Genomic DNA, 15,404 nt, shown 5'->3' with positions numbered 1-15,404 from the left:
AGTGGTCTTAAAATAATGTTTTAAAAACATATTTCAAAATAAATTCCTTCTTGCATTTCATTGTAAGCATAATACAAATCGATTAACATGTAGTATCTTTTGAATGAGTTATACTCTTTGCAATGTTTTGAAATGCGGGCTTTTATTTCGAAGGCACATTACCATAGGAAAGTGACATCATCGTTAGTGCTGCTAGCAGAATAGTAGTGTCAGCAGTCAATTCTTCCCAAATGAAGAATTGATCAGAGGGAGGCAACTTTCTAACTGGATGCTAAACATGTATATCGTTCTTCACTAGGATTTTCACATATCCATTTTTGTATTATGTACTTTCGGTCAATTTGATGTGAACCAGTTTTGTTTTAGTTTTTAGTTTTGTTCTCATTTTAACAAGGACTTTTCCCTCCATGCTCGGGCGAAGAAACGGGATAGCAACGGGATGGGTGTATAGCGGCATCGGCCTAAAGTGAGATGGGATCAATGCATTGATTTCTTGGGGATTTGTTTCTGGTGTGAAGTTGTGACAATGACTGGATCGATGGAAACTTCTTTCAAACAAGCTTTAAAGAAACCTCCATCACAAAGGACAACAGAGGTAAGCAAGCTAACGTTAGCTATGTGTTCTTGGTTTGAATTTCTCATGTCAAAAAAGTTAGCTAGCTAGCTGGAATAATTATCTTGCTAGCTAGCATTCTAACGCACTAGTTGACGAGGAGCAATGTGTTATCCATTCACCCAGCCAGTCACTCAGTTGGTTTTATTTCCAGGAAGGTGAGAACGAACCACCTTTGTGTGTTTTATATATATGTGTGTGTGTGTGTATATATATATACACACACACACACTTAAGTTACTCTAGCTAGCTATCCAACCTGAGAGAAAGTTTGCTAACTACTGCAATGGAAAGTGAGTGTCAATCTTATTTAGATGACGTCATAAATATCATTCAGTACGGTTTCCCTTTTAAGTTTTCTGAAAAGTTGCAGTTTTAAGATTAAACGATAATGCAATTGTTGTCCTGTTCTATTATGGGGGCCTCCGGTCATATGTTCAATAGTATCTCTCTCTGGCTATCATTACTGTTAAGGGTTTTGTGGGACTGTCATCATTACAAGGGATCTATCATCTGAGGATATTCAGCTGTTTCAAAAAGGCAACTACACCCCCCCCCCCACTCCTCCATTCACACACAATCATCCTTTATAAAACAGTAGCCTTTATATGATGTACCATTTGATAGAACTTTTCCAAATTCTCTGACTTCTGAATGTGCTTGTTTGATTCTACTTTAAGAATACTATTATAATCCATGATTCGTTCCTTCCCCTGTCATCCCACAGAGATGCAGAAGTTATTTATCTAAACCTCAGCTTAAATTAACTGCTCTTCTCTGACAATCCAAACCTCAGCCCAGTTTAATTGCCATTGCTTTTGCCATAAGGCAATTCCACAGTAACTGAGTGAAAATGTACCTAAAACAGATATACTTGAAAAACATTTTCAGATGCGCAGTTTTATAACAGAATGACTGTTTGTGCCATCATTCTGTTACCAAACTTTTCATTTGCACTGTTCTACAAGTAAATGTTTTTGTAAAATGTAGTCCTTGTGCAGGGTTTGTTTAACTCTGCAGTCTTTGGTTTTTGTTTCACATACTTTTTTAAAGTGTACAAATCGGAGTCTCAGCATCACTCTGTTACTGTGGAATTGCCATACTATTTCCCCAAATAGCCTACTCTGTTCAGCTGCAGAACATTTTGAATTGCAAACACTTTTCAAGGCACAATTGGCTAAATCCTACCTACAACCTAGTTCAAAAGCCAATTTCTTAGACTGATCCACGGTTTTGTTTTCACTCAATGAACAGAAACCCCTCTTTGCACCTTTTTGAGAGAGGGTGAGTGCATAATACAAAGTGACAACACACTCTAAGCAACATGTGTTGGTCCTCAAACATAAACAAAACAGCTGTGTAAAATTACTATTAGAGAAGGTAAGTTTGTCAGGTGAGTGATATGAATGAAAATGTGGTCTTGGTGCTTATCTCGTAGGCAGACATAGGCATTGCGTGTGTTGCTCTCAGATGTAGGGCGTTATGAGTGACTTTTATGCTCCAGGTATGGGCTGCATCCAGAATGGTGGCCTTTTCCCTACATATTACATAATAAACTACTGATCAAAAGTAGTGCGCTAGGGAACAGGGTGCCATTTGCGATGCACAATGATGTCCGTGTCCTGAGTTTCCTGTTAATCATCCTGCTCTATCCACTAAGAGGCTGTGTCGGTAGAGGTGCCCACTACTGTATGATTTACTGTAGGGTTGTTACGATATCAGTACTCGGAAGAATTGTAGTAAGGAAACAAAACAAGAAGCGGATATAATTTATTTTCAAAATTTGTATTGGTACAAGACAAGCACATATTTCCAGCCTGTAATGGCTGTGTTGTGTGAAGGCTGCCTGCATGTAAAGCAGCATTCCATGCAGTACTCAGGGCGTGAAGAGGCATATTCCCTCAGAGCCAGTACTGATAGTGAAAGCAGACGCTGCAGGGCCACTCTGAAGTAGGCAGGCTACATTAGTCACAAAGGTCAATGTTTCACCCTGGTGAAGCAATGGGAATTCCTGTTGAATTCCTGAAAACAACACACCCTGAAAGTAAATTGTAGACGCTTTGCAAGGTTTTGTTATTTTATACGGAACAAAAATGTAAACGCAACATGCAACAATTTCAACAAATTCACAGAGTTTACAGTTCATATAGGAAATCAGTAAATTTAAAATAAATTCATTAGGCCTTAACCTATGGATTTCACATCACTGGGCAGGGGCGCAGCTATGAGTGGACCTGGGAGGACATATGCCCACACACTTGGGAGCCAGGCCCACCCACTGGGAGCCAGCTCCAGCCAATCAGAATTCGTTTTTCCCAACAAAAAGGCTTTTATTCCAGATAGAAATACTCCTCAGTTTCATCAGCTGTCTGGGTGGCTGTTCTCAGACGATCCCGCAGGTGAATAAGCCGGATGCGGAGGTCCTGGGCTGGCGTGGTTACACGTGGTCTGTGGTTGTGAGGCCGGTTGGACGTACTGCCAAAATATTTAAAACGACGTTGGAGCCGGCTTATGGTAGAGAAATTAAAATTTTATTCTCTGGCAATCGCTCTGGTGGACATTCCTGCAGTCAGCAAGCCAATTGCACGCTCCTTCTCAACATGAGGCATTGTGTTGTGTGACACTACTGTACATTTTAGAGTGGCCTTTTATTGTCCTCAGCTCAAGGTGCACCTGTGTAATGATCATGCTGTTTAATGAGCTTCTTGATATGCCACACCTGTCAGGTGGATAGATTATCTTGGCAAAGGAGAAATGCTCACTAACAGAGATGTAAACTGATTTGTTCACCATATTTGAGAGAAATAAGCTTTTTGTGGTGTATTTTTATTTCAGCTCATGAAACACTTTAAATGTTGCGTTTTATATTTTTGTTCGGTATACACGCAGAGCATGTGTCCAAACAGAAGTTTTCACAGCATTAAAGTTTTTTAAAGACTGTCATTTTGATGTTTGTCTCTATTATTGTTCTTATCCCTCTATAGGGGCTACCAGAGAAGTAGACTACAAGCTCTTGCTTTTAAAACTGTCGCCCTGGTAGTCTTATTAAAGTGTATTTATTACTTTGCGAAACTGGTCTGGAATCCCTGTCTGTCAGTTTGACTCCCCTCTGTGTGAGTTATAGAAAAGGAAAGTGGGCCTTGTAACGCCTCTCTCCCACCGACAGCGTCATTGCGTTTTTGGTACACCAGAAGTACACTGGTTTCCAATGGAATGCTGCGTTTGTCTTGCAGCGTTGCAGTTGCAGTGCGTTCTGTGTTCTTTTTGGTGCGTAGGTTAGATACAATTTGACGCATACGTTGGATATATGTGCAGACTTGACAGAAATGGTAGCAGAAGGTGAATGTTGAACTTCTGTTGTATACATATCCAGTAAAAATTGTGGATTACGTAATGAAAAAAGTTTGACTGCAGAGTTTGATGCGCAGCATTGATGCAATGACGCTGTCGGTCTGATCGAGGCGCGACTCCTCTCCTATTCTTTCAAGGCAGCTCAAATATATAGGTCACAAACATCCTGCGTACAACCCAATGAGACTTAATTTAGCACAATAACATTCCACTCAATAGCCTTGCGCAGGTACACTAGAGAAGGACCTGGAAAATGTGAAGTTTATTTGAGTATCTTTGGACATAGAAGTCTACATTGGGCTTTGTCCATTCTTTCTCTTTTGCATTGTGTTCCCTTTAAGAAGTTAGGCTATATTAAAAAAGCTAGTGATAGACCGCTGCGCCACTCGGGAGCCCTAAGGCACTGCATCTCAGTGCAAGAGGCGTCACTACAGACCCTGGTTCGATTCCAGGCTGTATCACAACTGCCCGTTACTGGGAGTCCCATAGGGCGGCGCACAATTGGCCCAGCGTCGTCTGGGGTTAGGGTTCGGCTGAGGTAGGCCGCCGTTGTAAATAAGAATTCGTTCTTAACTGACTTGCCTAGTTAAATAAAGTTTAAATATAAAAAATATATATATATATATATTTGGAGTAGAACACTGCTCATGCAGCAAGTCTAAACAACCACAGTTTCCTGAGCTGATGAGCCATGATGCCTTTATTTTCCCTTCAATTCATATATTGGCACTTTTATTTGAGGTGATCTTGTTTAGGGTGGAATTTTATGTACTGTCATTGACAGAATGGTACTGTCTGAAGACCAAAGTTGAGCCCCCCCCCCCCCCCCCTTTAATGGTACTATGGAAAAGCTGAGTCACTCAGTACAACACAATACCTTATTGCAGTCAGTCCCACATTTCCTCTCGGTCTGGTCCTCCTCTAAACAATGCTCTGGAAGTGGAACATCTGTTTCTTGGTTTAATTGCAAGGCTATGCACCCGCCCCTACTCACACGTTCTTTTGTCATCTCTAAAAGCCCATTTTCGGACACAAATACGGACGGGAAAGACACCAAAATATTTTTTTTGTGGCATTGCTTCAAAACACTCGGTTAAAATACCTTTACAAGTGGTTATATTGACAACTTGATGCACACACCCACAGATTACAGATTGCGCCGATTCTGAACATTGACTCTACTGGCAGTCCACCTCAGAGCACTAACATGAAAGAATGAAGCTGGACCGGAACTGACTCTTTAAATCCCTAACTTAGCTGACGCGTGCGACAAGAATGCAACGTGCACACCTCTTGCATGCCGGGAATATGAGCTGGTTCCGTGAAGTGCCCACCCCTCAGGCTGTTCACTCATTGTGATGGAAGTTATCAGGCCTGGAGCTGCTGGTGACTAAGTAAGGCAGCGCTATCAGTATCTACTGGTTTTCATGTCTATGGGTTGGCCCAAAGGAGAACAACTGCCCCCTCATTGAAGCCACAGAATTTAAAGGCTGATCACTGTACTGCTGGCATTGTTTGCAGAAAACAGGATCCCCCATTATAGGTAATGGGAAAACGGGATTTTTCATGTAAAAAAAAAAAAGGTTTAGAAGACAATCATGGTACCAATAATTGCTTCTAATACACCAGATGAACAGTGCATTCAGAAAGTATTCAGACCCCTTTTTCCAGATTTTGTTACGTTACAGCCTTATTCTAAAATGTATTAAATTGTTTTTTCACCTCATCCATCTACACACAATAGCCTAAAACTGAAATATTACATTTACATAAGTATTCAGACCCTTTACTCAGTACTTTGTTGACGCACCTTTGGCAGCGACTACAGCATCGAGTCTTCTTGGGTATGACGCTACAAGCTTGGCACACCTGTATTTGGGGAGTTTCTCTCATTCTTCTCTGCAGATCCTCTCAAGCTCTGTCAGGTTGGATGGGGAGCTTCTATGCACAGCTTTTTTCAGGTCTCTCCAGAGATGTTCGAACGGGTTCAAGTCCGGGCTCTGGCTGGGCCAATCAAGGACATTCAGAGACGTGTACTGAAGCCACTCCTGTGTTGTCTTGGCTGTGTGCTTAGGGTCGCTGTCCTGTTGGAAAGGGAACATTCGCTCCAGTCTGAGGTGCTGAGCGCTCTGGAGCAGGAGCTCTCTGTACTTTGCTCTGTTCATCTTTCCCTTGATCCTGACTAGTCTCCCAATCCCTGCCGCTGAAAAAAATCCCCACAACATGATGCTGCCACCACCATGCTTCACCGTAGGGATGGTATTGGCCAGGTGATGAGCGGTGCCTCGTTTCCTCCAGACGTCACGCTTGACATTCAGGCCAAAGAGTTCAATCTTGGTTTCATCAGACCAAATAATCTTGTTTCTCATGGTCTGAGAGTCCTTTAGGTGCCGTTTGGCAAACTCCAAGAGGGCTGTTGTGCCTTTTACTGAGGAGTGGCTTCCGTCTGGCCACTCTATCTTTAAAAGCCTGATTGGTGGAGAGCTGCAGAGATGGTTGTCCTTCTGGAAGGTCCTCCCATCTCCACAACGGAACTCTGCAGCTCTGTCAGAGTGACCATCGGGTTCTTGGTCACCTCCCTGACCAAGGCCCTTCTCCCCCAATTGCTGAGTTTGGCCGGGCGTCCAGCTCTAGGAAGAGTCTTGTTGGTTCCAAACGTCTTCCATTTAAGAATGATGGAGGCCACTGTGTTCTTGGGGACCTTCAATGCTCCAGACATTTTTTGGTATCTTTCCCCAGATCTGTGCCTCAACACAATCCTGTTTCGGAGCTCTACTGACATTTCCCTCGACCTCATGGCTTGGTTTTTGCTCTGACATGCACTGTCAACTGTGGGACTTTTATATCGACAGGTGTGTGCCTTTTCTAAATCCTGTCCAAATCTGTTGAATTTACCACAGGTAGACTCCAAAACATTTGTAGAAACATCTCAAGGATGATCAATGGAATCAGGATGGCCCTGAGCTCAATTTGAAGTCTCAGTAAAGGGTTTGAATACTTCTGTAAATACGGTATTTCAGGTTTATTATTTTTAATAAATGAGCTAACATTTCTAAACTGTTTTCACTTTGTCATAATGGGGTATTGTGTGTAGATTGGTGAAAGGAAAACATAAGAATAAGGCTGTAACCTGACAGTGGAAAAAGTGAAGGGGTCTGAATACCTTACGAATGCACTATGTCCTTGAACCAATCACACACAGAAAAGGTTATAAGGATACATTACGGCACTGGTGGGTATGGCTGCTGTTTTACAGGCTCCTAACCAATCGTGCTGTTCTGTGTATGTGTTATCGTGTTCGTAACTTTTTCTGTACATAATGTTTCTGATATGTCTCTTATGACTGAAAAGAGTTTTTGGACATCAGAACAGCAATTACTCACCTCGGACTGGATGAAGATTTTTTTTCTTTAACGAATCAGAGGGCAAAAATGTACGGCTCCTCCCAGATGAGGCCCAAATCCTGTCATTCGCATGAAGGGGAGATGCCGATACAGGGGTGCAGATCCAGGTGCTTGGTGAGAATTCAACAGCGAGTGGATAATCCACCTTTACCATCTGTCCTACTGGTGAATGTCTAATCACTGGAGAATAAACTGGATGAGCTCTGTTCGAGACTATCCTTCCAACGGGACATTTAATATCTTATGTTTCACCAAGTCGTGGCTGATTGAGGACATGGATAATATACAGTTGGCTGGGTTTCTCGTGCATTGGCAAGACAGAACAGCAACCTCTGGTAAGACGAGGGGTGGTGGTCTGTCTATTTGTCAACAACAGGAGTGCGCGATCTCTAATATTTAAGGAAGTCTTGAGGTTTTGCTCGCCTGAGGTAGAGTTTTCATCTATATTTTTTGTACATTTACATTTAAGTCATTTAGCAGAGGCTCTTATCCAGAGCGACTTACAAATTGGAAAGTTCATACATATTCATCCTGGTCCCCCCGTGGGAATTGAACCCTGGTCCCCCCGTGGGAATTGATCCCACAACCCTGGCGTTGCAAGCGCCATGCTCTACCAACTGAGCCACACGGGACCACAGCTTGTAGCTGTCTATTTACCACCACAAACCGAATCAGGCTCTTAGACCGTACTCAACGAGCTATGTAAGGCCATAAGTAAATGAGAATTCTCACCCAGAAGCAGCACTCCAAGTAGCTGGGGACTTGAATGCAGAAAAACTGAAATCTGTTTTACCTAATTTCCATCAGCATATCGCGTGCGCATAGAGATGCATACAAAGCTCTCCCTCGCCCTTCATTTGGAAAATCTGACCATAATTCTACCCTCCTGATTCCTGCTTACAAGCAAACACTCAAGCAGGAAGTGCCCAGTGATGCTAGCCTACCAGACAAGCTAAATGCCTTCTATGCTCACTTCGAGGCAAGCAACACTGAACCATGCATGAGAGCACCAGTGATCATGCTCTCCGAGGATGATGTGCATAAGACCTTTAAACAGGTCAATATTCACAAGACCGCAGGGCCAGACGGATTGCCAGGACGCGTACTCTGAGCATGTGCTGACCAACTGGCAAGTGTCTTCACTGACATTTTCAAACTCTCCCTGACCGAGTCTGTAATACCTACATGTTTCAAGCAGACCACCATAGTCCCTGTGCCCAAGGAAGCGAAGGTAACCTGCCTAAATGACTACTGCTTGTAGCACTCACGTCTGTAGCCATGAAGTGCTTTAAAAGGCTGGTCATGGCTCACATCAACACCATCATCCCAGAAACCCTAGACACACTTGTTATGGGAATTGTATGAATAATGACTAAATGATGTATACATTTAACGTAGAATTATAACTAACAGAATTATATCCTGTCTGAGGAATCATGTTTGTCCATAAGAAAGAGGGACTGTTGGTAGGCAAGGAACTGTGGCAGACAACTTGTGACCACTGTGAAACTGATAACAGGGATGGAAGTCTCCCCACCCAGGGAGGAGAGAGACCTTGGGCTTGTAGTAGATTGTATAACAGGTGGCGGACAATGTAAGACTTGTGAACTATGTTGCCATTGTATCTGAGAGGAGGGACGTTTATGACGAAATGTGAGGTATATAGACCAATGTACCGGAAATGATAAGCAGAGCTTTCTAAATAAACATTCCTGACAATTGTAGCTGGGCCTACGCTTGATTCATTTCAACCAGTTTCTTACAAATTCTGGGTTTTAGGCTGAGTAATTAATTCAATTGGGTATTATGAACAACTGAGAACAAAATTCTCTTAACAATACTACAATTTGTATATCGCCCCAACAGATCCACAGATGACACAATCTCCATTGCACTCCACAGTGCCTTTTCCCACCTGGACAAAAGGAGCACCTATGTGAGAATGTTGTTAGTTGACTACAGCTCAGCTTTCAACACCATAGTGCCCCCACTAAGCTAAAGACCCTGGGACTGAACACCTCCCTCTGCAACTGGATCCTGGACTTCCTGAAGGGCCGCCTCCAGGTGGTAAGGGTAGGCAACATGCACCTGCCACGCTGATCCTCAACATGGTGGCCCCTCAGGGTTGCGTGCTTAGTCCCTTCCTGTGCTCCCTGTTCACCCACGTCTGCGTGGCCACGCATGACTCCAACACCATCATTAGGTTTTCCGACGTCACAATGGTGGTAGGCCTGATCACCAACAACGATGAGACAGCCTACAGCAAGGAGGTCAAAGACCTGGCAGTGTGGTGTCGGGACATCAACCTCTCCCTTAACGGGAGCAAGACAAAATAGCTGACCGCGGACTACAGGAAAAGGGGGGCCAAGCACGCCCCCATTCACGTTGACGGGGCTGCAGTGGAGCAGGTTGAGAGCTTCAAGTTCTTTGGCGTCCACACCACTAACAAACTGTCATAGGCCAAACACACCAAGACAGTTGTGAAGTTGCCACAACAACGCCTATTCCCCCTCAGGAGACTGAAAAGATTTGCCATAGATCCTCAGATCATCAAAGCTCTACAGCTGCACCACTGAGAGCATCCTGACTGCTTGCATCACTGTTGGTATGGCAACTGCTCGGCATCCGACCGCAAGGCACTACAGAGGTTAGTGCGTACAGCCAAGTACATCATTGGGGCCAAGCTTCCTGCAATCCAGGACCTCTATACCAGGCAGTGTCAAAGGAAGCACCTACAAAATGTCAAAGACTCCAGTCACTCTAGTCATAGACTGTTCTCTCTCCTATCGCAAGGCAAGCCATACCGGAGCACCAAGTCTAGGTGATGCAACCTGTCACGATGCTCTTGATGGTGCAGCTATATAATCTTTTGAGGATCTTTGGTCCCATGCCAAATCTTTTCATCCTCCTGAAGGGGAGGAATTAATTGTGTCACGTGATCAATGTTTTTTTTGTCCATTCATATACAGTCATTTGGTTGACCCTTTATATGTTTGGGAATCCCATTAGCTTTGGATTGTTTGGCATCGGCACACCTTTCCCCCAAGACTGTTAAATAGACATGTACATGGAGACATGTAAAACATTGGGTTGTCTTTGTGTGTGATTTTGCCAGCTAGGAAGTCGCCTAGGCTAACCTTACTGCAGGATGTTCAGACGTATTGTAAAAGTCCACGCGATACCTCACTTCCTGCCCTTTGACACATAGTTAAGGATTACACAAATGTATTTCCCAATGCTTGTTAACATGTTATCTTCTTATCAGAAAATAGCAGCAGCAGCAGCACACACTACATGCGGCGTGCTTTATTCCTCTCCTGGCTCAGAGGCTCTGCCCATGCTGTGTGAGTTATGAGGTCGGTTTCAGTCCTCCTCTGTTTAGACTCCAGTTAGCCCACTGCGCCTCCTTTGGAGCCCCTTGTTTAGTTGGTGCTGCTGGATGGTAACGAGGAGGATGGGAGCTGCAGCAGGGAGCGTTATGTGGATCCTATTGAGCTCCTCATAAGCACTGACCCTGTCGCTATGGGCTACATAGAGCAGAGGTTGTGACCTGGGAAGTGACTTAGTGCTCCCCCTTCCTGCCCTGTCATGTGGGGCCCGGCCCAAGTGTCTTCCCATTCTTGAGGAGGAAATCCGTTTTTTTTCTTCAATGCTGCGATTCAATGGAGAAGGCTGGTCTGTTGATTCAAGCCGTTGAGAAAAGAGAGCACACCCCTGCGGTGTCCAACGTTAACTTTCTTTTCTTCTCGCTGGCCCGGACAAGTTTATAAATGCATTTGGGTCATGCAGGGCCCAGGTTGACATGCTTTGCAGACCTTTAAATGTAGGTAAATTTGCCAGTGCAAAACGAAAGCTGCTGGCCCAAATAAAATAAAAATACTGTCCCGGGCCAAGATCTTTCAGAAAAGCTGATGATGCATGCATTATTTCAATAGCGGATGATTTTTATCTTTCCTTTGCGGGCTGAGTAAGGAACCAATAGCCTATAATAACAACCTCCATACACAAATAATCAAATGTTAACTTTACGTACAGAGCCTTCAGAAAGTATTCACATCCCGTGACTTTTTCCCCATTTTGTTGTTACAACTTGAATTTAAAATGGATTACATTGAGATTTTTTTGTCACTGACTTACACACAATATTCCATAATGTCAGTGGAATTATGTTTTCAGAAATGTTTTAACAAATTTTATAAAAAATTGAATCTAGGTTTCATCAGACCAGAGAATCTTGTTTCTCGTGGTCTGAGAGTCTTTAGGTGCCTTTTGGCAAACTCCAAGCGGGCTGTCATGTGCCTTTTACTGAAGAGTGGCTGCCGTCTGGCCACTCTACCATAAAGGCCTGATTGGTGGAGTGTTGCAGAGATGGTTGTCCTTCTGGAAGGTTCTCCCATCGCCACAGAAGAAATCTAAAGCTCTGCCTGAGTGACCATCTGGTTATTGGTCACCTCCCTGCCCAAGGCCCTTTCCCCTGATTGCTCAGTTTGGCCGGGCGTCCAGCTCTAGGAAGAGTCATGGTGGTTCCAATCTTCTTCCATTTAAGAATGATGGAGGCCACTGTGTTCTTGGGGACCTTCAATGCTGCAGAAATGTTTTGGTACCCTTCCCCAGATCTGTGCCCCGATGATACATTCCTGTCTTATGGCTATACCTTGGTTTTTGTTCTGACATGCACTGTCAACTGTGCGAAATAGGCAGGTGTGCCTTTTTCTAAATCATGTCCAATCAATTGAATTTACCACAAGTGGACTCCAATCAAGTTGTAGAAACATCTTAAAGATGATCAATGGAAACAGGATACACCTGAGCCTAAATGCAAGTCCCATAGCAAAGGGTCTGAATAGCTATGTATTTTAATACATTTGCAAAAAAAACGAAAGGAAAAAAAGTTTTTTGCTTTGTCATTATGGGGTATTGTGTGTAGATTGAGGATATTTTTTATTTAATCAATATAGAATAAGGCTGTAACGTAACAAAATGTGAAAAAGGCAAGGGGTCTGAATATGCACTGTATATTAAAGAATACACAATCTGTTACAGGTATACTGCTGTTTTTGTTCGGAGAATACAAGCTAAATAGTAATTTTGCATTCCATGCAGATCGACAATGTAGTGCAGTACCTGCATGAGGTTTGATAATACTAAGTAAATGATAAGGAACATACAGTATAAATACGTTATGTATACCTTGTTATATATTTTTTGTTGGTCAATTTATTTGGTGTGTGCGTATATAGTATTATTTATGATTTGACCAAGTGACAACCTTATGTGTTGTGCAAGAAGTTGGGCTTTTGTATTAGTAGCTAGCTATATTGCTGTAAAAGCATTGGACCACATTCTAGCTAGTGTCCATCACTGATACATGCAGTAGTTGCTTTTCTTGGCTCCCTACAAAAAGCTTTAGGGCCAACTGTTTGTCTAGTAGCCAGCTAGTGGGGATATTGGCTATGACCATAGGCATTGTAGAACAACAGAGCTACAATGTATAACCTCAATATCTCCCTCCTGTACTGCATCCTGCATGTTGGACAGGAAGAAGCCATAGCTCAGTCTCGCCTCAGTATGTTTTTTTTAGTTTTTTTTTTTACCCTCACTAGGCTAGAGTGTATTCATTACAGAAACCGTTTACCATTTAAGAACCAAACAGAAGCAAATGGAGAAACTAAAAAGGTGAGGGACCTACCTGAATTTGTCTAATAAAAACTCTTGTTTGTGTTTTCTGTTTGGAGTAAACGGTTTTGCAACAGACCACATTTTTTTAAACAGAATCGGCATAATGATTACACCCCTGCTTGCATCTGACACTGAATAGTTTTTTCTGATGGTTCTATTTTGCTTTGCTGTATGTGTAGACATTTCTGCAACTTGGAAAATGTGACATGGGAGATGCTTCCTCTGTAGAGGTTGGCCCCTGGACATATTTCTGACGCCGGTTGCAATGTCAGTGATGTCACCAAACATGACACATCTGTCCACGATTTGTGACACAGGCATGCAGCCAGCTCTTCTTCTCATCAGGTGAACCACTACTGACGTGGTCAGGAATGAAACAGTCTGGGACATCTGTTGAGACAAATTGAAAAAAAGTGTAACGACAATGATAAATACATATTTGTTAATGCGATAGACATGACAAAAGAGCTATGATATTTCAACAACATTAAACGTGCAATATGCAGAAATCGCTCCAGCATTTCCTGGTTGCTAAAATTCGAATAGTTCGCCTAATTTCAGTTTATGACAAAACAAGCAATGTATAGTGTAGAACAGGGGTTTCCAAACTTTCACTTGGGGGCACTGTTCATGAGAGAATGTTGCAGGTTTAAAAGCTTATTTCCTACAATTCTACAGACCTTGTCATGGGGTGCAAAGAACATTTAGCAGTTTTTTAAAAGCACATTTTGTTGCTGTTCTATACATTTGGCCATTTCTAATGTGTATTCATGTGATATTTGAGTGACAAAATGACAACAATATCTATTGCCTAAAAACCTAAATAAATAAAAAACGCCACAGAGGGAAATCTAGTGCTCTCTGATTGACCATCGGGTTATTGGTCACCTCCCTGACCAAGGCCCTTTCCCCCGATTGCTCATTTTTGCCGGGCGACCAGCTCTAGGAAGAGTCATGGTGGTTCCAATCTTCCATTTAAGAATGATGGAGGCCACTGTGTTCTTGGGGACCTTCAATGCTGCAGAAATGTTTTGGTACCCTTCCCCCAGATCTGTGCCTCGATGATACATTCCTGTCTGCAATAAAGCCCTTTTTTGGGGGGGTAAACTTATTCTAATTGGCTGGACCTGGCCCCCCTTTGAGTGGGCCTTGCTGCCAAGTGGGTGGGCCTATACCCTCCCAGGCCCACCCATGGCTGTACACTTGTCCAGTCATGTGAAATCCATAGATTAGGGCCTAATTTATTTATTTTAATTTACTGATTTCCTTATATGAACTGTGAAATTGTTGAGTTTTGTTTTTGCTCAGTATAGTTTGTTTGCCTTTTTTGAATTGTTCATATTTCTTAACTAAACAAACTTCAAGGGGCCTTGTGTTCTAACCGTCACCCTAGGCCAATTATCATGTTAATAGTAACAATGTGTCAAGATCAGAATTCTCAGCGCTTGAACTTCTATCAGTCCTGCACAGAGAATGTATTTCTTGGGACTTTGAACAAAAGAGTAAGCAGCAAGCGATAGATGCACTCGAAGTACAATATGATGTTCTGCGTGTCCCTTCCCAGTACACCAAATGCTGTTATGTCCCCCTGATAAGATGCCATTCCCCCAGGGCTACCGATATGTTTGTGCTGCCAAGGTGATAAGTGACACTGTTGTCACCATCACGGGAGCCATGTTCAGTCAACATACCATCTTATTTCCCATGCAAATGTATTCAAACCAGGGGATGTGGTTGAGGGCTCTTTAAATTTGGGCTAATCCCTATTGTGACGTCCCTTTTTATAATATCACCGCAGTTCATTTCGGGCGGCAGGTAGCCTAGCCGTTAAGCGCGTTGGGCCAGTAACTGAAAGGTCGCTGGTTTGAATCCCCGAGCCGGCAAGGCAGTTAACCACCAAACAACTGCTCCCCGGATGCCGATGACGTAAATTTTTAAGGCAGTCCCCCGCACCTCTCTGATTCAGAGGGGTTGGGTTAAATGCGGTAGATGCATATCAGTTGAATGCATTCAGTTGTGCAACTGACTAGGTATCTCCCGTTCCCTGTTTTTAAAAAGTGTCCTTTTCTGTGTATTTAATATCCACCAGCCACACGGTTGTCTGGAAAAGTCTTATTGTACTTGACTTATTGACTAAATGTCTTAACAGAAGCGGATTTGCCTTCAAGTTAAACACCTAGCTAGGCCTTGCAGGCAGCCTGTGGACTCAGACAAGTAAAAGCATGTAGGCCACAGCCTCACAGAACCTGTCGTTTTCCTCTGTCACTGATCTATGTAGCTAGCTACAGTATTGTATGCCTTCAGAAAGTGTTCCTACCCCTTGACTTATTCCACATTTTGTTTTGTTACAACCTGAA

General features: G+C 43.1%; 1 protein-coding gene across 1 annotated transcript in view; it reads left to right on the top strand.

Annotated features, from left to right (window-relative positions):
• The first annotated feature begins 243 nt into the window (after positions 1 to 243).
• Positions 244 to 15,404, top strand: part of LOC120032004 (rap guanine nucleotide exchange factor 6-like) — a 142,475-nt gene continuing 127,314 nt past the window's right edge. Inside the window, exon 1 of the mRNA XM_038977913.1 lies at positions 244 to 595. Within this exon, the coding sequence (XP_038833841.1) occupies positions 527 to 595 (69 nt within the window). The 5' untranslated portion in view covers positions 244 to 526. The remainder of the gene's footprint in view (positions 596 to 15,404) is intronic.

This window comes from Salvelinus namaycush, chromosome 3, assembly GCF_016432855.1.
Source record: "Salvelinus namaycush isolate Seneca chromosome 3, SaNama_1.0, whole genome shotgun sequence".
Taxonomy (NCBI): Eukaryota; Metazoa; Chordata; class Actinopteri; order Salmoniformes; family Salmonidae; genus Salvelinus; species Salvelinus namaycush.
This window is presented reverse-complemented; position numbering and strand designations above follow the sequence as displayed.